This window comes from Anopheles maculipalpis, chromosome 3RL (assembly GCF_943734695.1).
Source record: "Anopheles maculipalpis chromosome 3RL, idAnoMacuDA_375_x, whole genome shotgun sequence".
Taxonomy (NCBI): Eukaryota; Metazoa; Arthropoda; class Insecta; order Diptera; family Culicidae; genus Anopheles; species Anopheles maculipalpis.
In genome coordinates this window covers 83,885,196-83,908,787 of record NC_064872.1, presented here as the reverse complement: position 1 = coordinate 83,908,787, position 23,592 = coordinate 83,885,196, and the positions used below count along the sequence as shown (strand labels likewise).

Below are 23,592 nucleotides of genomic sequence, written 5' to 3'. Positions count from 1 at the left end.
GAGGGTTTTTTTTTTGCTTCTCTCTTCACCACGTGTCCCAAGGCTTCGCGTATGAACCCGGCACAGTGCGCGTGCGCCAATGAGTATATGTCTACTTAAGCTCAAACAAATCGTCCTTAAATACTTATTAAATAGATTACCTTCCCATCAACGCGTACCGTCCGCACTTTGGTAGCTCAATATGTTTTGTTTATTTCTTTTTATCTATTGTAGTTTTGTGTTTGTTTTCATTCTCACCGTTATTGGGCAGCTGCACCTTACATTGCAGCAATTCTGGAGGTTATGGTATTGCAAACAGTTGCCGCTGACGGCCATTGGTCACGATTTTGATTGCTGAATCGGAGTAGAGGTTCGAGTGCAGTTAAACACAATCAGGCAAAATACACACAAATAATCACACCAACACTCCGATAACGTTCGTTCAACGCGCGATCCGACAGGTTCGGATCGGATGGATCTGTTGTGAGATCTGTTTTAACTAGAGGGACTGTAAAGAACGCTTGAAAAAAAAGAAAAATTCAATTATCTCATCTTTTGCTACTCTGCTCAGCTTGCCAACCGTTGCTGACCTAAGTATGCCATGCCTTACGCATAGCTTACTACACTACCTATGACTTGAATTACCCATTAGCTGAATAGTCAGTCCTGCGCATACGATCCTGACCACTGAGACCAGGTGTTTTGTGTGAATAAGTCGTGCCACCATGCCGGGCCACGATACTGTTCAACCGGGCCATATCAAATACGAATACTTGTAACGCAAAATTGACCTAACTATCGATTAATTGCACACAGCAGCAACGGTATGTGCAGCACTTGCTCTTGAAGGGAGCTTCATTGCACGGATTTTGCTTCCGGCCACTATTTCTTCCGGCCACCTTCTTGCTGTTTAGCACAAAACTAACATTACGCAACATTGCGCAACTGCCGGCTAGAAAAATTAGTGCCAATAAACTGTTCCATCCCTCGATCTTTAGACGGCATTATCGGTGATCAGATCGATGGTACGCGTGTGGAAGCGATCAGTCAGTTTGGCGCCACTTTTCACTGGTCCATCGATAAGCAGATCGGTCGCGACACCGCACTCCCTGCCCTCCAGCTTGCTCCACACGGATTTCAGTCTATCCTTCGCCTTTTCACTCGTCTTTTTCGCTACCTTTTTCTTTTCCATTTTCAGTGGCGCACATCCACGCTTCTGTGGAACGGTCGTATCGGTAGATCTGATGTATTCGTGGAAAGAACATATGATGAATGTGTTTGGTATCGATCGAGAAAAGCTGTGTCATTCGAACATTGTCCTTACCTTTTAAAGTTTTTCGGCAACATCGGTTTCGGCGCCAGGCACAAGGTGTTCGGATCCTCCGGATGGTACCCATATTCCTCTCCCCGCAACCATTGCTCGTAAACATCCGGCTGGAACCGACGTACAAACGTTTCCATCGAAATTTTTACCATATCGGGCCGACAGTTACACACCGACGCCCGCTTCCCATACTCAATCCATCGTTCGGTGGCAAAATTGGTCGATTCCGCACAGTTAAACCCATGGTTAAACCCGGCATGATACCCGTACGGAAAGGTAATCATGATTTCGCCCGGTTCCTGGGTAATCTTGTTAAACGGTATCCCGTACGCTTTCAACACCTGCGTACTAATCAGCGTCATCTTGTGGCGCAGGAACGCTTTACACTCCTGATAGTTTGCCGGAAACATACGTTCTGCCAGCTTCTCCAGTTTGCGACCATGTTCGGGTGGAATCGCGTACCACGTCTTGGGTGCCCCAAAGTGTAGATAATTTATCGAGTACAGATCCATATCCTCGGTGTGCCAGGCGAACGTGGTTTTCCACATGCCAAAGTACAGATAGGCCGTGTTTACACCCGCGATCGAAATGTTGTAATCCGCATTAACGTAGTCCAGTATGGTTCCGAGACAGTTAATGTTCCACACCTTCACGTCCGGATCGGTCAAGCTGCCCGGGACGTCTGCAGCGTATATGGGTGCGACGTACGTTATGTTTTTCCAAAATTTCTTCTCAATATCCGCATAGTCAAAGTGTTTCGGTGTTGCGTGACGCTCTTCCTGCGTTTTCTCGTAAAACTCCTGTACCGTCATCGCACGCTTCTGGATGTTTAGCTGCTGATACAGACCCTGCCTACCCGACACAACCTGCGAGATGGGTGTACGAATGTTCACATTGATATCTTTTATATCGTATCCTTGCTTGCGTGGAATCCACTCCGGAGGCGGCACAACCTGCAGCAGATAGAAGCATCATCATAAATAAAAGCTGTTTCGTGCGGCAAACACAGTGTAAACAACGAGCCCACCTTCACCAGACCAGCCTTGTGGGCGCCCTTCGATTCCATGTAGTCAATGTAGGCCGGAAAGTCCTGGAACTCTTCCCAGGTTGGCCGGAAGACCATTATTCTCGGTATGCTCATATTTGCAACCGTTCGCTTTCTACTGCATCTCCGGAGAATAGCGTATTTAACCACACAACCCACTGTTTAGGTTTGTTGTTTCTTCCTCTTCTTGCAGGAGGAATTTTTACGGCGAAACTGTTTAAACGCCTCCCCTGGACTGTAGCTGGATGTTTGCAAGCGTGCACACTTGCGCATACATTATCTGTAAATAGTAAGCATCTGTTTTAAACAAAGGTTTTCGCACTTTTAAAACTTATTTGGCTCGAAACTGTGTATGCCCTATTTTGCAGAACTTGGTGAACGATTTGTTTTCCTTTTGCGTTGCAGCTGTCAAAATAGTTTCATTGCTGGTAGCCGTGTAGTCGCGGCTTAGGCTTGACAGCGTGGAAACGTTTATGGAGTGCGGTTTGAGACTTTGCAATGAGTTTTCTTCCATTGTGGAGAAGATTTGCATAGAATTTTATAACATTTTAATCTTTTACAACTCATATTTAAAGTTACATGGATGATAGAAGTGAAAATACTGCGAATTTGTTTGATTTAAAACAGAATGCGAAAACTTTTTCAAAGCACCCTCAGCACAGTGGGAAAAAATGGTACGAATATTCAAATTGTTATTAAAAAACCGTTATTTTCTCACACTTTTCCAAACATGCGATGCTCTATGACAATACAACGCTATACAAAATTATTTGAAACACATACATCGGAAAAATCAACATAATTCTAATAGCAATCAAACCAACATCTCAAAGCCTAACGGGTTTTCAACAAATAATTTCAGATATCATCTTTTTTCCCTTTTTAAGAATAACGTAATTGATGCAATCCCCTCGTCTTTCGGTACGGGTTGGAGAAGAAACCACGGCTACGCTCTGTGCTATTTTCAGCACCAAATTGTAACCGGCACGGCCGATGATTACATCCAAAAGATATGAAAGCATTTTTTCTAATGAGCAATAATGCAAGTGCAACTGCGTACATCTCACGGATGAGCAGCACGCTTGCGTTCGTTGACATCAAGAATGTCAGGCAAAGTTTCATAAACACGGGTCCTACCCCACGAAGCGGGTATGAAAAACATCATTAACTTTTATTATTATAATCCCATTTTTTTACGATCCATTGGTGTTACCGAACATGCGTCGCATTCTTGCCACTTTCGACGGTTCGGTCGGTGCGCGACACTTGCGCGCGCAAATGTGAGATACACTTTGATTGAGCAATGCTGCCATCGGCGGATCTAGAACTCGTCAGGCGCCAGCCGGACATCTGTGGAAGTGATTAAGCGCTTCGACGATTCTTGGATTGATCTTAGATTGATCTTGCCCCTGAATACTGGGGGCAGCTAGCCCTTCGTTGCAGCAGCTAGTACGCGTGCTAGATCGTGTAGACAAGGACGTGTTGATGGGGAGTTGGCCAAGGTTATGGTCGCAAGTTTATGATCAAGGGCTAAGATAGTGATAAATTTTTCATTTCGTTAACACATGAAAGCAAAAAAAAAATCTTCATACTTCATGCTGTCCACACACCAAAGCCAAAGGAGATTTAGCTTCGGCATCACTTCTGACGTGCTTGGAAATTGTTTACATTGTTGCCATCGTTGGATCAGATAGCAGGACACTTGGGTGATGAATTTATTACTCATCCGAGACGAATGTCGACCACAGAAAAGATAATTCGTATAACAGACCGATCGAAGCGCTTCAAACAGCTTGCACGCACGTGCTTCAATTCTTTCTCAATCACAAAACGTTATACAACGAATTCGCAAAAATAAAACAAATTAACAAAACCAGCGTTAACGCATTTAATGTTTAATCGATCGTAACCTGAAAGATCATCCCTTGAATGACTTGTATTGTGGAAGCATGCAGCACGGATGCTGCGTCTTACGATGGCCTTTCCCTCGTGTCCCAACGAGCACAACAGAGCGGGAGAGTGAGATTGATCGAAACTTGCTTGAGAGAAGTGTGTTAGAACGCGAGCATCAAACACGCGACAGCCCTCGATCTCGAGGGCGAGAATTAAGATCATTTTTGTAGCGCGTACCGCCCGGTCGCGACGTTCAGTTGCTAAACAGCGATCGAGCGCGTTGGAGGAACGCGCCAGCTAATTACTGTTTCCGCCGTTCGCGTACAGTTTGTGCAATACTTATCATTCCTTTCTACAGTCTGCCTGGGTGTTCTTTTTGTTCTTCGAAGAAAGTGACGCACAGTTCATAAACGGGATTGATTTAACGCAATGTGCACGCTTTGAAGTAAGCACACAAAACGTGACAGAACAAAGCGAACAGCAGTGTGTCGTTGGTGGGTTTTTGTTAGGTGTGTGATTTGTTTTGTGCTAGTTTGTGCTGCAAAGTGTGCTTTAAATAAGAAGCAGTTAAGAAAAGAAAGCTCCGTCATGACGGCGGAAACGTTGAAACCGTTCCTCAATCTACCGAACGCCACGGCCGGCGATCTGAAGGCGCACTGTGCGCAAAAGTCCACCGTTAAGCGAGGATTAGTTGCATTGGGATGCATTCTAGCGGTGGCACTGTGCTGTGCACTCATCGGCGTGCAGGTAAGGGTAATGGGGGTTGGTGAAAGAGAGAGAGCTGTGCTGTGAAAGAGAGAGAGCAGAGTGTGGCTGTGTCTTATACTTAGAAAAGATAAAAGGGTCGCAGTCAATATGTTGTAGTTAAATGCTTCTAATGGAAGCTGTGCTGTAAGCGTCATTGATCAATCTTATCTAAAAGCCATATTATTATGGCTACAAAACACAAATGTAAGACTAAATTTACGACTAAACAGATAAGACTCAAGGAATTGCTTTTGACGTGAGTCTGATTTAACAGACAATCGTATTGGAAGGAAAATATTATTATTAATTAAAATTAACTTTAAAAATATTTCCAGTGCAGTATACTCACTGAATAAAAGCGCTCCTTGCAACATGTTTTTCGCCCAATGGGCAGACATAAGAATACTCCTTCCTTATCTTAGGATGAAGGGTCTTAACTGAATTAGGCCTAGGAGTTAAGGCTTCAAAGACCTGAACGTTCGTCCAAGTCTCAATTGCCTTTAAGATCGTGTGGCTTGCACAGCGTGGCAAGGATCACGTCCTCGCAACAATATCTTGTGGAACTCCTGTTTTCTGTATTAATCAACAACTTCTGCCAATGTCATTTCATAATTATATCAATTTGAAAGTATTAAACTATAACACAACCAAAACTGTTATAAGGTAGTTTGTATTCTGAAAAATTAAAATTAATATTTTTTGAGTTCTAACAATACGGCACTGGACCGTCATAATTAATTATAAAAAAAATTTTTGAGTTCTTTTATTCTGCTCCAGAAGCATCAAAAAGGAAAACTAGGATAATAACCCTTTCAAATGGGGATTAAGCATTATCAAAGGGAATTTTACTTATGTCGTTGTTGAGGAGGAATGTTTAATGATTTTAGCGAAATTTAAAGAAAACTGTTATTTTAATTTATGTACAAAATTTAGTAGGATCTTGCTTGATCCTCCAGCCAACTCTTGATAACTATAAATTCGCATATTCCAAAAATTCAATATTCCAATGCACACAACGAGTAAAAGAGAAGATTAATTTCGTTTAAACATCATCCACCATTACGCTCCATGGACACATTTCCATACCACAGGATGTACCTATTCATCATCCCCTTAATGACAATGTATTCCGCTCCTCACTGACCTTGAGATCTTTTTTTACCCCCTTTCCCACATCTTCATCCACAGATCTGGCATTTGAACAAGACGGCCATACTGCAACAGGAAGTCGATGACCTGAAGCTGCAACTGTACTTACGTTCCCGTGAATTCACCGATTACGAGGCAAGTGCAAGACCAACCTACCCTGCCTAACCTTGGCAGTATGCATTCTTACCCCCTTTACCGGCACCGGTAGACGTCGGCCAGACCCGCGCATACAACCTTCACTCTAAATCGTGCTTTAATCAGCTCAAACGAAAACACTCCAAAAGCATTCCGTTTTGCAACCGTACAAGACGGTCGGCTTGGTTCTCATTTCTCGAAATGAACACGGCTGTGTGCCCCTGCTGAATTCGCTACGGGTTGAGTTGGGCTGGAAACGGTGGCTGACTGGCTGGCTGTGTGGCGCCGGCTTGTAGCAGCTGTAGTCGGTGGCGTGGGCGTGAACTGATGTCCATTAAATTAAGCCTCTCCAAAATGTCATACCCGGGACAGAAACCGGAATGGATGATAATATTGTCCCTCGTCCGGCGAAAGAGGGGATCGCAGCGTGATCTATTTATGATGGTTTTAGTGGACGCTTGCAGAAAACAGTAAGAATCCGTCCGTGGCGTGTTCGTTTCGGTTTGGGCCGCCTGCTCCAGACAGCTTGCTACGCTGGAGTTGTAATGACTTGCACAAGTTTTGCACAACGTAGACTTTTTCGTTGTTGTTGTTGCTTCTAGCCTTTTTCGGACAATCGGTAGACAATGTTTTATCTCTGCCAGTCGCCAACATGCTGTATACACGCATAGTTTGGTGTCTCCAAAATTTCCCAAATTCGGCCTCATTGGGATCGGGCGTGAAATTGAATTTCCGTCCCATTCCCTGCATACGATACGAACAATCGAAATCAAATGCTTTTCGGTTCGGAGACGACGATATCAAATTTCCTGCGGGGTGTACCGTACTGTGGTACCACTGCCGGTCACAATATCATCAAATCGTTCATTATGGGTGCTATTCACGAGAATTCCTAAACACATCATGCACCAAGGGGTCGATCACAGCAGACTAAAGGTCAAGAATAAAATGTTTTATGAACTTGCACATGACGAGTTTGCTGCTTCGTTGGTCGGTCAAAACAGACGCATATTGCTTGGGAAGGAACTTTTACATCCAACGGGTGGACAGCAGCAAATTAATGCTTCTTAAATCGTTCGTCATTGAGCAATTCCTTACACACACATAGCTTTTTACCTGACTGTGACCTCTGTGGCAGAAGAAACCATACGTCATCGGAACTGCTACGTGTCATAAATGTTTTCATCGAGATCACTTTTCATCCGTTGCGTTTAATCTTTGTACTTGGGGAGGATTTTGGAAACTCCCATGTTAGTTGGTAGGATATTTTTGTTTCAATCTTCAAATAAATATTACAACGGGATGTGGATCAAGGTGAAACAGGGAGGGCGCTATAGATGCTCCGTTCCAGTATCATGAAGGAGATATTAGACGGAAATTATGCCCTTCGAAGCAACTGAGAGCTGTAACGATTAATCATACGTCTGGATCACGCATTTATGTCAAGGTTGAATAACATTTGCTAACGAAACAGTCTCAAAACTATGTATATTTCTAATGATTTAGAAAACATTTTTCCATTCCAAAGGAAAAAATAAATAGAAATTCTTATCTCGAAACATACCATGAATTGAGCCATTTCTGTCAACTCTTTGATTCAAAATCAAGTGGAAAACCATTAGATACAATCTGAACTTGAAGTGGAATCGTAAAAGAGTAGAATTTGTAGAAAATTGAATAGCTTAAAATTGCAACTTTATTATGATCTGTCTTCTGCTTGACTTAAAGACATTGTAAGGTCCATCACAAGTTTTAATAAACTTGCTGATATACCGCGTAATTAGATAGTATTATACTTCAATGATTATTTTCAATTTATTATCCACAAAATTAAAGGTGAAATCAAACAGATTTTCAATTTAATACTTATGAGATTTTTACTGATTATTACTCCTACTTCATTCACGCTTAAGCTATAGTTCAATAACACGCAACACAGCTTGAAGTATGAAGAATTGATCAACAACATCAAAACATCATTCAAGTATGTTTTTAATTATGATTGATTGTTCATTTTCCACGTATTATCAGAATCACATTGCACTCTAGTTTAGTGCACATTTTTTCCCCCTACAAGCGGAACAAAATCCATTCCGCAGAAAAACACAAACGTACCATCCAATTCGTTACCCAATGAGCCAAACCGTCGTTGCAGCCGCCGAGCTACAACCGTTTATACCACGCTAATTAAAATCCCTATTTTGCCCTTTGGAACTGCCCCGTTCTCCACCTCATCACACACACTGGATGAAGCTAAACTACCGATGACCAACGCCAATTGCAACCGAAAGGCGTTGCGTTTGTGCAAAGTGCATCGCCCCTTTTGCACCAACAATCGTCATCCTCCCAGGCAAATCCAGTCTATTTCTGTGCCGGCTATAAAATACGACCGGACGGTCGTGCATTTCATGGTGTAAAGTTTCCACTTTTCCTCACCAAGCGAAGCGTGCTACATTTTCACACTTTCGTTACTTTGCCGGGCAGGAAAAAGAACCGTTTCGTCGATCACAACCTGTCGATCATCGGCCATTAGCACTAACTAGCGTGCAACAAGCAACAAGGATCCCATCGCCGTTTACCCGCTGTCTCGAAAAAAGAAACATTTTACCCCTCCCCCACGGGCAATCTTTTTGGGAGGTTTTAATGGTCCAAACGAAACGGCGCATCAACCACCCACATCCATACATACACAAACACATAATAATTGCCTGAGAGGAAATAGGGGAAACGCACAGCAAACCAAGGCCTGATTTGCGTCACCGTGTGTGACGTTTTACTCCCGCTGATGTGCGCTTGTCCTTGACTTTGACCATTTCTAGGCCTTTTTTCTTGTAGAATAGCGATGGTTTTTATTACCTTTCGGTGCAACCGGGTGAGTTCGTTGTTGGAGAGCTACCACGTTACGGGGGGTACGGGGCTTTATAAAAGCCTTTGGTTCTTCCAACTTTTTAAACAATTTTTCTATATAAATCCCAACCGCCTGAGCTGAGCTTGAAGAATTCATTTGCATATGAAAAATAACATGGAATCACTTCATCCAGGCCGATCCGCCGAACTATTCTTGATCCAATGCTGCACTCCAAACGACGTCAGCCGAGAATGGAAGTGACTAGAAATTGCCAAAACACCCCTATCTTGCTACCGGGCGCCTGTTGGTCAATACGACCTTTCCTCCGCACCCGGTCAGCTTCATTTCCTGCCGTACTCTAGCAGTGAACGAAGAAAACGCATTAAACCAGCCTTTGATCTGTCATAGCCTCGAGGCAACACTGACCGACGACGACGGGAGGCACCGAGGCGCTCAACCAATCGTGCCAGAGTGCAGCACAGTTTGTTGATTGTCGTTATTGACAGTTCGTTTGTGTGATTCGTTCCGGTGCCGGGCTAAAGGCAGGGATGGTTATCGATGTGCTATCAAGCCAAGAGACACACGCACATCCATGCACTCCAAGGGGAACCGAATAATGAACCGCAAACAGCAGGGACTCGTTCGAGTGTCATACACAGGTCCCACAGAGAGCGAATGGGCCAGATAGTGCGTAAGAATGTTCTGCAGTTCATCATGTCGTTATGGGGGTTTTGGATCTGCCGGTCTGTAGTTGCTTGTCAAGCGTGATTAATTTAGCATTTCTGATTCGTCGGCTGTGTAGTGCACTTTGAGTGAGGATTTTGTTAATTGATACTAAACTGTCAAAAGATCTAGCAACTTTTTTTTAAACATACTGAATAAAAGCATCGACGGTCACGTGGTACAGACGACAGCGGCGCCAGTCTTCATGCGACGGAGGTAGGGTTCAAATCCTATCTGTATCGTTCCTCCCTAGTGAGGACTGACTATTCAACTACATGGTATCATTAGGTCTAGTGAGCCATTAGATGACCTGTATGACCTAGAGAGTTCGTTAAGCCAAGAAGAAGGACGTATTTGCACAAAATATACTTTCATTCTCGTTTGAACTAAATTTTCAAAACTAGAACTAAAAAAATCCGAATCCAAAAGAGCTTTAAATGATCTTGATTGTATTTTTAAATCCTTCCTGCATCAATCGTCCGTTAGTGCAGCAGAAGGGCACAATTCAACAATAAACCCCCGACAGTCCTCAGCTAACGCTCGTGACCGGTGACTTATGCGCTCAGAATGCGTCCCAGACGAACATAATTCATCATAATAGGTTGATATTGAAATCATGGCACACTTTTGGTAACTGGGTGATTGGAAGGCACTGCCAAATATGGTCCGTTCTAACACCACTGGAAGTAAGCTTCCTATAGTCAGCAGTCTGCCCGCCTCTGATCAGGTTACCAATGGAATGGCATTGATTTATAACGCTTCCCATGTCTTCTGCTCTCGCGTGCGCTCGGCTCGTCTAATCTCGTACCGGAGGCATAGATTTGCAGCTTGGAAAAGAGCCACAGTGGACAGAGAAGAATGAAAACAAACACAATACAAATGTGACCACGAAACTATGTCCCCCGTTCTGCCATCGGCGCCATCCACCGATGATGATGTTGGTGGTGGGACAGAGAACGTGACACGCCGGACCTTGCTCTTGAATGGGTTTCGATCGGGGCGCAAAGATAGCGACGGCAAGGCGTGAAATTATTGACACCACTCTTGCTTACGCCTGCAAAGCACCCGAGCCGACATATAGGAACTATCTCTCAACTGCACCTTCTTGGCTCTGTTAATCATCATTCCGAACGTTTATAGCTGGCCACAATAAACAATCGAAGCCAAATTCGTCGGGAATGCACTAAAGATATTCTCATAATCCGTACGATCGCTCGATCACGGTGCGTAGAATACGGGTCTGTTGAACCGATGTAAACAAACTACCCCATCGTAAGATAGGTTGGATGGACGGAAGGTGTAACGAGATCTATTTTCAATAGCACGATCTATTCGGAAAGTCCTGTCCAAGTGGGCTGTTTATCGTGTTTTGCCACACGCAACCGTAAACCAGGTTGTTGTTCTCGAATACTAGTGTAAGGCGGATAGGCATGAGTGAGAGTTTTTATTAAACGTTTATTTTTATCCTCCGACGGCCTGTACGTACGATCAAGCCAGGATGAAATTATGAATGATTTGTAGTTATTTATATCTCCAAATGTGATTCAGAAGAAGAAGGAGAGAGAGAGAAAGGTGGAGTAAAATTCAAATAACAAGATCATTCCCCCGGCGTTGAGTACAGAGAGGGAGTTTGTGTTAACCATTGATCGACGTTGATCTGGTTGTTACATTTGAATCTTTGTAGATCGGCAAGAGTAAAGGAAAAACCATGCAGCCATATTCAATTAATTCCAGCAATTTAATTTAATTGATCACATTGCACGCGTATTGCACAGCGTCACTCTTACTGAGGCATTTCTTATACTGCAGAACACTCCGATACCGCCCACTGCAATAAATGATGATTAACACTCTCGTCCCATCTGGCCCCATCTGCATCTGTTGCATCGGACCTGGCGATCGATAGGGCGGAGTTGGGTTCTCGCTACACGCTACATGACGCTGCTCGCACATAAATAACGCTCGGGCGCCACTCGGGTGACAAGTTGCGATTCGTAAACAAATTTGGCATCGGTCCAAAAAAAAAAAACACACACACACACACACACGCAACAAGGGTTTTTGTCGTTGCAAAAACAAGCGAAAATAATATTATAGCGATCGTTCGAAAAAACGACGCATAAAACGTCAACTAGCAGAAGGATAAATATTCAAACTCCCAAAGCGTGAGCACTGTTACCATGGTGACCAGTAACTTCTCTTCTACCAACGCTAAGGAACGATTCAACGAACAATCTAGTTATCAAAACAGAAGGAAACGTCATGCAGAATGCCGCAGCAAGTGATCGAATGCTGGTAGATACGACATTTTTGCGTACTATCTGATCGCCGAGCTGAGCAAAACTTTCATTTACCCACGCAAATGCTGACCACACGGAAAAAAACACCCACCCTTCTCATCCACCCGATCTCCCCTTTCCCACCATACGAAATGAACTGCGCGACAGCAATGGGAAACATTAAGCGTTGAGATTTATCGTTCCTTTGCCGCTTTTCATATACCGCCGCTATTCGAATTCGCGTCGTTGATTTTAGCTTCTTTCTAATTCGCTTGCAGAATCTTCATAGAAGGAAGAAAGAAGTAGAGAAGTGTATCCTAAACTTTGATGTCTTATTTTTAAACTCTGTTGCCCCTGTACTGTTGCTGTTTGGGGCGCGTGTTGCAGCGTCTAACGCGATCAACGAGAGAGTGATCAGAAGGAAGCTGTTGACGTTGGTCAATGACTGTGTGTGTGTATTTTCATTCTCCATTCTATCTTCTCTCAACAGTGGGTAAAATTGATGATCATAGCTGCTTTGTTTGAAGATGTTTAATTGTTATGCTAATTTTTATTCGAGCCATTTCTTCCTCGGACAGCATTCAAACTGCAGCGGCAGGGTCAGTCCCATCAGTGTCAGGAGGAGTCGAGGACTGTGACTGTGGTTACGGTTAAGTTATTACTACCGCTGTGAAAGGGGTCGTTTATTTCATGGCAGCATGATCGGGGGTCGATCGTGACACTATCCTTGTTAATAGTTGTAGGCAAACGTGAACAAATAACACTACACGCCGGATGATGGACACTAGTAAACATAGGGCGCAGTATCGTAAACACCAAAACGCACGATATGTTGCCGTATGTTGTGCATAAATTTGTCCACTCTAGAAACGTGCCAGAGCGCCAGTATATGGGCGATCGTAAATAAGGACGTCGAGATAGTTTGTTTTAAGTTTTCAGTTCGTACAATTCACGGAACATTATTAGTGTTGACACGATGTTTATCATCTGAATTCGTACTTAAACGAAAATGTAGTTTCTTGTAGTAATCGAAATAGAACTAAAGTTTTTAGAAATTTCAGAAAAAAACTCTTCAATTGCTTATGCGAAATCCGCAACTATTATAGCATTATAGCATAACTTCTCAACACAACAACAGTTTTCTCGGTGGATAAATCACTTCTAAGGTATAAAAAGAAAAAGTTTTACGCCTTGTAAAAGATAAAAAAGAACTAATTTGCTGGTTTGCAACAAATTAATTAAAAAGCGTTCAACTTCTTCTTCTTGGCTTAACGACCTTCTATAGGTCATACCGATACCGCGTAGTTGGATAGTCAGTCCTCGCTACGGGGGGACGGTCCGGTTGGAATTTGAATCAAGGTCCTGCCGCGTAAAGTCCGGCACCGCTGTCGGCCACACTACCGGTCCGTCCAAGGCGTTTAACTAACGACGCTGAAATAATCACTTAATTAGTGTATATATAAGTGATTTTTAGGTTTTTCATGTAATGTTCTTCATGCAACGAATCGAAACGAAAGCTCAACGTAATTTTAATTCATCAATATAAAAAAAGAAGATTAGAATAAAGTTATAAAAACGTACAATTTTCTCATTAATTAAACCAACTCGAAGCAACAAAGCTAGCAGCTATCATTTTGCCATGCATTCCGCTCAAGCAGGACAATCAATTAAAATTCTTTCACGATCAAAAGTGCCATCTGCCTTTTACGCGAAACATATCCGCCGGTCAACTAAAAACATCATAAAAGCAACACCGACACAACCCTAGCGAACTCAAGTGTTCCAAATAGTTTCGCATCCACAAACTGGCGCCAGTTCACTCGATCGGCAGAAAAACCCACGATAAAAGAGCGTTGCACATTAAACCTCATACTCGTTTTTTCCTCCCCGTCTATATTCCAGCTAGTCTAGCACGGAATGCTTTATTTACGATCCATTCAGCTCAGCTGGGAGAGTGTTGTTGCGCGAAGAAAAAATGGCACACAAAACACAGGAAACCATACGACGACTAATTTGATCTTATGCTCGAACTTGAGCGTCCTGCCTTCCCCGATCGAATCGGGCATGAGACGTTCAATAGGACTCCTCACTTTTTCCGACAAACCAGCTCTACTTTCCCGTCGAACTTGCTATCGATTAGGGTTGGGATTCTGTTCTAGCGAAACGCAACATTTGACGCTCGTGTAAATGGAGAATTTCGGGTCCGCACAGCATTTGCCAAACAGCGAACCAAACAGATAACAGCCTGCCAGCCGAGTTCATTAAACGGCAGCAGGTGGCTACGGGCATGGAATGCTCTAGATACTTCCCTTTTCATAGTGGATGATGATATTTTTAACCAACAACCACACAGACACTTTCCACAAAGTTTTGCAGCCAATTCCCGACCGGTCTTTGTAGTTTCGATCGATATCGAAAGATGAAGCCGTCCATCGTGAATTGATTACCGAGACGAGACCGAGAGGTTGGTCACCGACACCGGCCCAACAGTTTTCCACACCACGTTCCAGCTTCGAATGACGCAGATGTAACAGCGATGCGACAGATCCCCAAAACGATGGCTTTTCGCTGTTTGAAAACATTTATAATTTGCACCGTGATCATTTGCACATGATTAATGTTTTGGGTGGGCAGATCAACCGGCCGCCAACCGACCGGCTGGTCGGGAAGAAAATGCTTACACAAACACACATACAAAACATACCGGCGATAGAAAAGAGGGAGGAAAATGATAGAGAAAACAACCTGAGAATGTTTATGCTTGACTGAGAAAAATTAAATCTACCGAGTGAATTAATGTCGCGTGTGTCATTTATCACGACGCTAATACATGTGTGCGCGCATACTTTCCCGCCAAAGAAAATGATCTACAGTTGGCGCGAATGATGTATGCTGTTGATATGCAAATGAAGAGGAACAAACCGGGACTCGGACCCGTGTACTCTCAACAGGAATGGGAAAATGGTTAACCAATGAATTGGCCATGTCCTCAAGGTGTATACACCAACAAACGCGCAACCATATGTTAGGTGGTGGGTAAGGTCATACCGGGTCTGGGACTGTCTACCTTGAATTACGGTGTGCTGACGTACATTCCGTAAGCTTTTTTTTCGAACCATTTGGTAAAATAGTTTTCGCTTTACTTTTCATCTGTTCAGCTCACAACCACAGCTTACGCAATGCGTAAGAAGATTGATGGCAGTGTTAAAATCTTAAAATTATTCTCATACTTAAAGTTCTTGGCTGGGAAGGTTATTTATTTGTTGGAAGCGTGATCAAGTTTCCGAGGGTGAATATGTAACACAGCAAATGGTGCAAAATGTGTATTTGATAAGCTGAGGATTATTTATCGACAGCGGCAAAAACATACATTTATGATCAGCTACTATTAATCAGAGCGGTGTTTGAAACAGTCCACTAATTTATTGCGTTTTTGAATAGATTTTGAATCTATCGAAAACAAAAAAATAAGCGGATATCTCGCAGCATGGGAGCTTGTGATTCACCCACCTGTCGAACATCTTTATTAACAAGATTTTTAAGGCATGAGAGAATAAGTAGGAAATTGCAAGACACTTATTGAATGAAATCGAGATCAGACACTTTTGCGTGACCGTCATATGCACAATAAATTATTAATCCTCAACGCTTTATCCTTCCACACTTAGAGACCTATCCTCAATAATTTTCAGTCAATTCATGCCAAAACTAGCCGCTTGTGAAGAATATTGATCAGTAAAAGTCATGTAACCGACAGACCTCAAACATTAATCGGAAGACATTTTCCAATGATTTTGTAATCAAATCGCAAATTTTCAAATTGTCCTACAAAGTTGGTATATTTTTAGCAAGCATTGTGTTACTAATAAATCTTATTAAATATTAGATTCGAAACTCAATAAAATCAAGCAATTTGTGCAAACAATAGTAGCAAAAACAGCTTTAATTTCTCTACCCTAGTGCTGCGAGGTAAAACAAAACAAAAAGGGTCAAATTCATCAGCCTACACTTTACATATTCCTTGCCCCGGAAGAACCAACCGAAAAAGAAACGGAGTTTTTATGACACGGAAAGTGTCCAGAGCATTAGCGCAAACTTTTAACGAACTCAACCTTAATAGACACAGATTTTGGGCTTTTGTACACCATAAAGACGAGAAAATTATCCTTTTTACTTTCTCCTTCGCCTGTTTTTGCTTACCAAGAATGTAATCATGATATCTTGTCCCCGGCTTCAGTTCATTTATATTTCCATTTTACGTACACTTTTCCAGTTCGACAACGAGCTGTTCGACAATCCGGATGAGTACGTGTACGAACCGGAGGACCTGGATCCGGATATGTCCGACGATGGCCACCACGAACAGGAAACGAACGAAAGCGGCCTATCCAGCAGCGGTATGCAGGGCGAAGACGACGATCTGGAAGATAGCGAGGAAAAGGAAAACCTTGGCATCGAGGACCTAAGGGAAACGAATGACGATGACGAAGATATTATCGTGGACGATCGGATGGACATCAGTGTGGCCGGTGGTAAGCGGCGGGCCCGATCCATTTCCGGTGTTACGCGGCAGGGTGTACCGATTGTCGATGAGCCGTACGTACCGAGGCGGAACCGTACCCGGCATCCGCACCGGATCTTTGAGCAACTGCGTCAACGGCCGGTAGAGCAAGTCACACCACCGACCTCGGCTGAGATGTTCCGGTGGGATGTGGATAACCGGTAAGTGGGAAAGGAATGGGCAAGAAACGACTGGTGGTGGTGTACGGTTCCAAGGCTCAAGTTCACAATTTGTTGGTGATGTTTTGTGGGCTGGGTGGGATTTTTTTTTCGCAGCAAAACTCACACAGCCTCCCGTCATCAGTCGTACGGTTCTATCAGCATCAGACCGTACCAGCATGAGGCGCACAACCATCGAGAACATCACAGCACAACCACACCGATGCCTGTGGCGTACGGTTCACATGCGGGCGTAAGACATCACTCACGCAACGAGGTACTGGGAACCTTTCAATTCTGACTTTCATATTACATTTTCTGTACTTCATTTAAATTTCAAACGCTGCATGAAATGTCACTAACTTTATTTCCACCATTGAATGTAAAATAAGAACTAATAATGCTCTTCTTTTTAGCTCCACGCCGGAAATCCCACTAAACCACCGGCACAAATACTGAACCGACTGAGCCGCGTCCAGGCAACTGGCGAAAGCATGCGAAAACAACTCCAGCAAACGCAACGATTCCCCAAGGTGGTTGGCAATCCTGGAACGCAGAAGGTTAGACCGGATCGGTTACTACCCCGGAACACCCGTTACAATGTTGCTGCGTGGCACACCGCACGGATTTGACCTCGATGGACATGCTCACACTCACACTCTCTCTCTCTTTCTCTTTTTCTCTCTTCCATCCGCTCGCAGGAAATCGTAATGGCACCGGAATCACGCGTTCGTTTGCGTCAGCGTAAAGGCGGTGCTGTACAACCGGTCGAACCCGTGGCCAAAGGTGTGCACCTGGTGGAGCTAAGCGATACGGCCCCTATCCACAGCGACTCCCGCTACCAGGAATGGAGTGCCAACGACAACGCGAGTAAGCAGGCCATCCAGTCGTCATCATTCTCCTTCGACGGTGAGCAGCTTACCATTAACGAGCCCGGTCTGTACTACGTTTATGCGCAGGTAAGTTGAAATATGATGCAGCTGCTGATTAGTAGCATCGCCATTGTTGTTGTTGTTGTTGGGGAAACATTCCCCGAAGTGGCAGGACATTCAACCTTTCGAAGTAGCAACCGGTCCGGGATTAAGATAAGGATTTATTTGTGGTATTTTTTGCCCTTAAAAAACAACTACCCTTGGATCGATCGATGAAGCCCGATTGGGATAAGCATAGAGTCTGAAAAAATTCACTGAAAGTGTAACGAATGGGTGCTTGAAATATACTCTTTTTTACACAAAATAAAACCACAGCTTTGGGTTGATTTGGCTTCCGAGAAGGTGCAAATTGTGTTCCGATGTAACAATTTTCCCTTTTGTCAAACCATGCGAAACAATCAGTCATCATTAGACACAAAATTATTCTTGGCAGGTAGAAAATAGCTTGAATCAAGCAGTACAACCTGTTTACTAGCTAAAAGCCTACACTATTGTGTTTTCAAACATAAATTTCTCATTACAAGGTTACATAAAACTTGTAAATAAATTCGAAATCTATCAGACATGAAGAATCCTGAGATGGAAATGACTTTAAACATTACTTTTGAGCTTTTTGAGGCACCCGACCTCGTACAAGACAAGACCCACTGGATGGACTTCTTTGTCTAGAAGGTTTCTTGGTAAAAGCCTTCTTCTAGGACGTTGATCTGTCTTTGACCACGAGCAAAGCTTAATAGATGTGGTATGAAAGGCGCAGATAGGAATTCTGGAATGCAGAGTCTTTTAGTGCATACTTTGACCACAAAATTTCTTTGAAGATAATACCTTTTGGACGAGAAGTTCTCTTTCTATGAGAAGTTCCGTCCATTTTTGTACCCGTCGCAGCTCAGTTGGCAGACATTTTCTGTCTGCCAACTTACAACTCCACTTTAAAACTTTATTTTTTTTCCTTTTTTGTAAAATGAAAAAAATACTACTTCTACTTATGTACCAATCATTCCTCTTCACAGATAACGTACAGCAACGAGTTCGATGCAAATGGCTACAAGGTGCTGATCAACGGTCGGAAGCATCTTTCCTGCACCGTCAGCACCGCACAGGGTGAAAACACCAACACCTGCTTTACGGCGGGCATTGCCGAAATAGCGAACGCCGGCACCAGAATCGCGATACAGGACGTTGACCATGGCCGGCAGCACGTCATGTATCCGGAAAAGACGTTCTTTGGTGCGTTTAAAATTGGCCGACTAGCAGCACCGACCGTCACTCATCGTAGGGCTCGCAAGGTGGCTTAAATGGTGGACGGCAGCGTACGATGGTGAAGGCGTGTTTGCATGAAAGAAAGCATGTAATGTATTTTCGGCACGAGTACCTGTGTATGTGAGAGATGGATAGAGAGAGCGTTGGAGACGAATGGAGCATATTATGGCCGATCTATTATACCCTATAATGGTCCCCGCGTGTAACGTACGCAGCATCTAGCATATGTATTCATCAGTGTATTTATTTTCACCTTCCTATTTTTTGTATGAGTGTCCTTGTGTGTGTATGTGCGTGAATTTACTAAATACTAAAATCCATACCATTAAGCAATATTAAGCATAAAGAAACAGCATTGTATCACTATCTTGTTTGCATAACTAAGCTGTAGACGAAAGTCTGCTGTTCTTCTAGCAAAAACAAAAAATCACTAAATTCGAACGAATCCCATCGACACTCGGCACCACAAATGGCGATACGATACATTGTTCGGAAATGGTTTGTGATAATGTTTATGGCACGTGCTTCCGTGCCGAGTGACCGAAGATGGCCACGGTTAGAACAGTGAGTGCAATTGTGATTCGCATGTGACGGTGCTAGAAGTCGTAGCAGTAGCAGCAGAACCAACCTAACAAAACCTTGCATGGGCAAACTTTGCACAAATAAAGATGTACCATTGCGGAAGCCGAAAGAATGTGGCACTCGCGTGCAACAAAAAGACGAAACGACATCAATCGCCTTCTGAAAGAATGATAATGCCACACGGGCATGAGGTTCGATAACGAGGGCGATAACGATCCTCGGGAGTTAACGGTTGGTGACGACGAAATTTGTCGTTTGATTCCGGCTCGTTGAAGAATTCTCACTTGTTTTCACCTCCTCCCGTTTTGTCCCGCTTTTAGAAAGTTTTTCACATTCCACCACGTCAACGAAAAGCTGGAAAATGGAAGAACCGTCCCAAGATAGCAGCAGCGAAGAAGAGCCAAGCAAAGGGTACACTAAATGGGACGTGATGACACGAACGAGGCACGGAATCGACCGTTACGGAATGTGACTGAACCTGTGCTGAGGAGGATGGAACCTTCTGCCTTCTGTGCGGATCAGTGCGGATCGAGAATGACAGCGTTTAAGTGCTGTGACACACATATTAAACCCCTTTACAGTGGATGGTGGGTGTGTGACACGTGTGGACTATAGCCAACCCCTCCAAATAGACGACCCAAACGGGATAATATGATCGGCGAGCTGTGAAGAGTGAAATTTGGATCATTTTCAAAGGGTGTCAACGACAGTCAGCAACGCTGCTCGTTAATGTCAAGCTTGGCAGCAAGCAGAAGCGTCCTGTCCTACCGTTTAGCGACCGGCAACGTGTCCACAATCAATCGCGAAAGAGATGATGTTCGATAATCAATTCATCTCATCAAGGAAAGTCCGCAAAACAACAACAGGCAAAAAAAAGGGTTTGAATATTTAAATTCTATTATCGCTTCATTCGAGCTTCCCATTTCCTAAGATAAGGGAGCGAGTTGCCGCCGTGTGTAAAGAGAGAAGAACAAAAGTTCATTTCCTATACCACACGCCTAACGAACCCACGTTACGAGGCGTGTCCGAAGTGGCATACTTTGTCGTACCATTTTTTTTTTTTTGGTTTTGCTCTTTAGACTGTTGGAAGGCTCCTTTCGGTATGACTATCATCCAGCCCTGCCCACGTATCTGCTGACGTTGACTGAAATAATAAAAATGGCAGCACGGGTACAAGAAAGCTCAGCCCGGCCGACTTCAAGCGCCGTAATGTGTCTCATGCCATATTTCTTTTCGCATTTGCTTTTGTTTTCTCCTTGCATGAAACGGCGAGAAAATCAAGCGCTAAAGATGTGTAAAAAATACAACAAACTCGCGCTCATAACCGCCAACGGCCGACAGGGCACGGTCGGCTGTGTTTGGGATATGATGACTAAAGCGAACCTTAGAAAGCCCTGGCGCGCGCGGGCTGTGAATTGGAGAAGCTAAGAGCTTTTCACACGGGTAGTAAGCTCGGTTTGCTGATGGATCGGTGGTAATATTTCACATTGGGTGCTGGTATCCACACACCAGCAGGAGCACCAATGTGGGTGTCTGTGTCAAGGTGGGAGGTTTTTGAAATAAACCCAAAGAATGGTGAATGTTTTATCCTGCTGAACAGTCGGACGGATTGAGCCGCGAATGCCTTTGCATTATATGTGTGTGTGTTTTGGGAGAAAAAAATATCTAACGAAGGATTATATGGATATTGCTTCCTCTTCGCTTTGCTTTTATGTCTGTATGAGATTTTTTTCTTCTTCCGCTCAATCTCCAAATCATCAAACATCCCGAGGAAAGCTTTTGGGAGCCTTTACACAAGACAAGCAACAAGCGGGATTCGTTGGTGCAAATTGCAAAAGATATGATGAAGCAAAAATACTCTTTGTTGGTTTTGCTCCATGTATTGTATCTTTGTACGAAAATGAGTTTTTTTTTTTTGCAATCAACAATCAGCAAGCGGTAAGTAAAACGACCATTTCGTTATTATCTCTGAAACATTTCAATCTTGTAAAACCAACTTAAAGACAAAAAAGGGGTTTTCAATCGAAGAAAGTGTTGCCTTAATTCGTGGTATTTTTTTAAATTCTCCATCAGTACAGTTCTTTTTTCCTAGAAGCAAAATATGCCATCCCAGAAACGCTGGATTGAACTAAAGTCATAGTAATGGACAAAACAATAAGATCTAACACTACAAAACCAAAATTTCAGTCCTCACAACGAGAAATTGAAGATCGATAAAAGTGCTTAGGAATGATTTTTCCATAGATACAAGACTATTCTTGATTTCCCAAAATCAACAAAGTTTTAAATAATAAAACTTTCTTCTACACATTAACAAAATATTCTTATCTTATATTTTGTCGACAACTGTATTGCCTTCGTCTGCCATGCCTCGTGACTGAAAAATCTACAGTTACTAAGGCAGCAATCCCGGCTAGATCCTTGTGTCGACCCCATTAAGCAGAAAATTTATCCCGAAAGAGAAAGCTTTGAAAATGAAAAAGCTTTCAGTTTCCGTGACGATTCCGAACAAGGAAAATCGAACAAAAAGGGCTTTTATATTTTGAGAAACACTTAAACAAATCATTCATCTAGAAGGATTTGACACACTCTGTACAAGTAAGAAAAGCGTTTAACGTTAGAGACGCTTGACCAATTTATGTGAAAGCACCAAATGTTTATTACATGCACAGAAAGAACGATTTAAAAAATATTTTCTCTAGCTACATCATCCAATGGTTCAATGAGTACTTCTATGTTTTCGCCATCAAAGGGCAATCTTTAACGGACCACAGGAGCAAAGCGTAACACTTAAGAAAACGTAACGCCTAGTGTCAAAAGCTATTCGGCCGTGCCTCGTTGAGCTAGTGAAGGCAATTTTTCAACCACTGCTAAGTCGGGCAACATTAACGCACCACAATGCGGCCACGCACAAACACCATCCGGCCAACCGGAACAGGAACAACAGCTTCCACACAGACACTTTCGCGTGTAAGGACGGTCGAAGATTAATGGCTTTGGCTGAAGGGACACCGGAGGAACCTGCTCGAACGAGCTCAAGTGTGTTCATATTATTGATTTCACTTCAGGACACATTGCTGAACACATTGCACGGCAGTGACCATTACAGCCGTGTTTGGTCGGCATAATATCAGACCTTCAAAGTGCTTTTTCCTCGGGGATGGACTCTTCTCTATTTCTGCAGAATCCTGCCCTGTTACTGTATATGATTCCGAGTTGATAAATATGGATGAGCTGTGACGAACCTGTTTCATGTTTTCTGGAAGGACCATCATGAAATTCGGACTCGAAAATCGATAGTAAACATAGCGCTCGATCGTTCCATTTGCTACCTATCACAAAAACGGGACAGCACTCTACTAATTAACGAATGATTAAAAATAGTACCAATTCTTCTGCCAGAAATATGTCTCCGGAAATAGACCCGCATTGACAGCTTCTCTTTTCTTATTCACCGTTCCCAATAATAATATCTTTTCAACTCACAAAAATTTATCGGCTTTCACACCAGATTATGTCTAAAATGATAGCCCATGGGCAGACATTCCTTGGGCACGTATACATCCACCGGTACTATCGCGTCGATTTAGCATCGTACCGGCCTGTGCCCATCGGTTCCTCTTCTCGGTAATGGAAAACAATTTCAACTTGTCACAGACTTTTTACTTTCCTTTTTATCTCTCGCTGCTTCAGCGGTAGGTCACGATTCTAAGAACCGAGCGGCACTGCAATTTGCAATGGGAAATTTTTACACACAAATATTGGGAATGGACGTTTGCTTGCTTTAGATTTAATATTTATAAGACGAGACAATGGTGATGGACAGTTGCTGTGAAGATCATTTCACGCTGGTAGTGAGTCTGAAGAATAAAAGAATATTTAGAATTGTAACCCACATTCGACGGTTATTGTTGTGCTTTGAGGTTTAACAAGCGTGATTCAATTGTAGCCAACAAACTTTTAGTTTGTTTATAATT

General features: G+C 43.2%; 3 protein-coding genes across 3 annotated transcripts in view; 1 reads left to right on the top strand and 2 right to left on the bottom strand.

Annotated features, from left to right (window-relative positions):
* Positions 1-23,592, bottom strand: part of LOC126562905 (MIT domain-containing protein 1) — a 458,992-nt gene that overhangs the window by 262,718 nt on the left and 172,682 nt on the right. The window lies entirely within an intron of this gene.
* Positions 972-2,558, bottom strand: LOC126562286 (probable lysine-specific demethylase 4A). The gene is made up of 3 exons (XM_050218747.1): positions 2,331-2,558; positions 1,304-2,256; positions 972-1,220 (listed from the first exon to the last, which is right to left on the bottom strand). Exons 1-3 carry the CDS (start codon positions 2,442-2,444, stop codon positions 974-976), a joined length of 1,314 nt encoding a protein of 437 aa, XP_050074704.1. The 5' UTR covers positions 2,445-2,558; the 3' UTR covers positions 972-973.
* On the top strand, positions 4,812-19,068 carry LOC126563617 (protein eiger). The gene is made up of 7 exons (XM_050220262.1): positions 4,812-4,988; positions 6,177-6,272; positions 16,396-16,844; positions 16,959-17,118; positions 17,258-17,401; positions 17,543-17,800; positions 18,784-19,068. The coding sequence occupies exons 1-7, from the start codon at positions 4,830-4,832 to the stop codon at positions 19,066-19,068; spliced, it is 1,551 nt and encodes a 516-aa protein (XP_050076219.1). The 5' UTR covers positions 4,812-4,829.

Bases quoted from the DNA above. Each gene is read 5' to 3' on its own strand.
- LOC126562286 (XM_050218747.1), bottom strand. From the start codon at position 2,444: ATGAGCATACCGAGAATAATGGTCTTCCGGCCAACCTGGGAAGAGTTC. The intron at 2,257-2,330 runs GTGGGCTCGTTG...TATCTGCTGCAG, and splicing joins ACAAGGCTGGTCTGGTGAAG to GTTGTGCCGCCTCCGGAGTG. The intron at 1,221-1,303 runs GTAAGGACAATG...CGAATACATCAG, and splicing joins TTGCCGAAAAACTTTAAAAG to ATCTACCGATACGACCGTTC.
- LOC126563617 (XM_050220262.1), top strand. From the start codon at position 4,830: ATGACGGCGGAAACGTTGAAACCGTTCCTCAATCTACCGAACGCCACG. The intron at 17,119-17,257 runs GTACTGGGAACC...TCTTCTTTTTAG, and splicing joins GACATCACTCACGCAACGAG to CTCCACGCCGGAAATCCCAC. The intron at 17,402-17,542 runs GTTAGACCGGAT...ATCCGCTCGCAG, and splicing joins GCAATCCTGGAACGCAGAAG to GAAATCGTAATGGCACCGGA.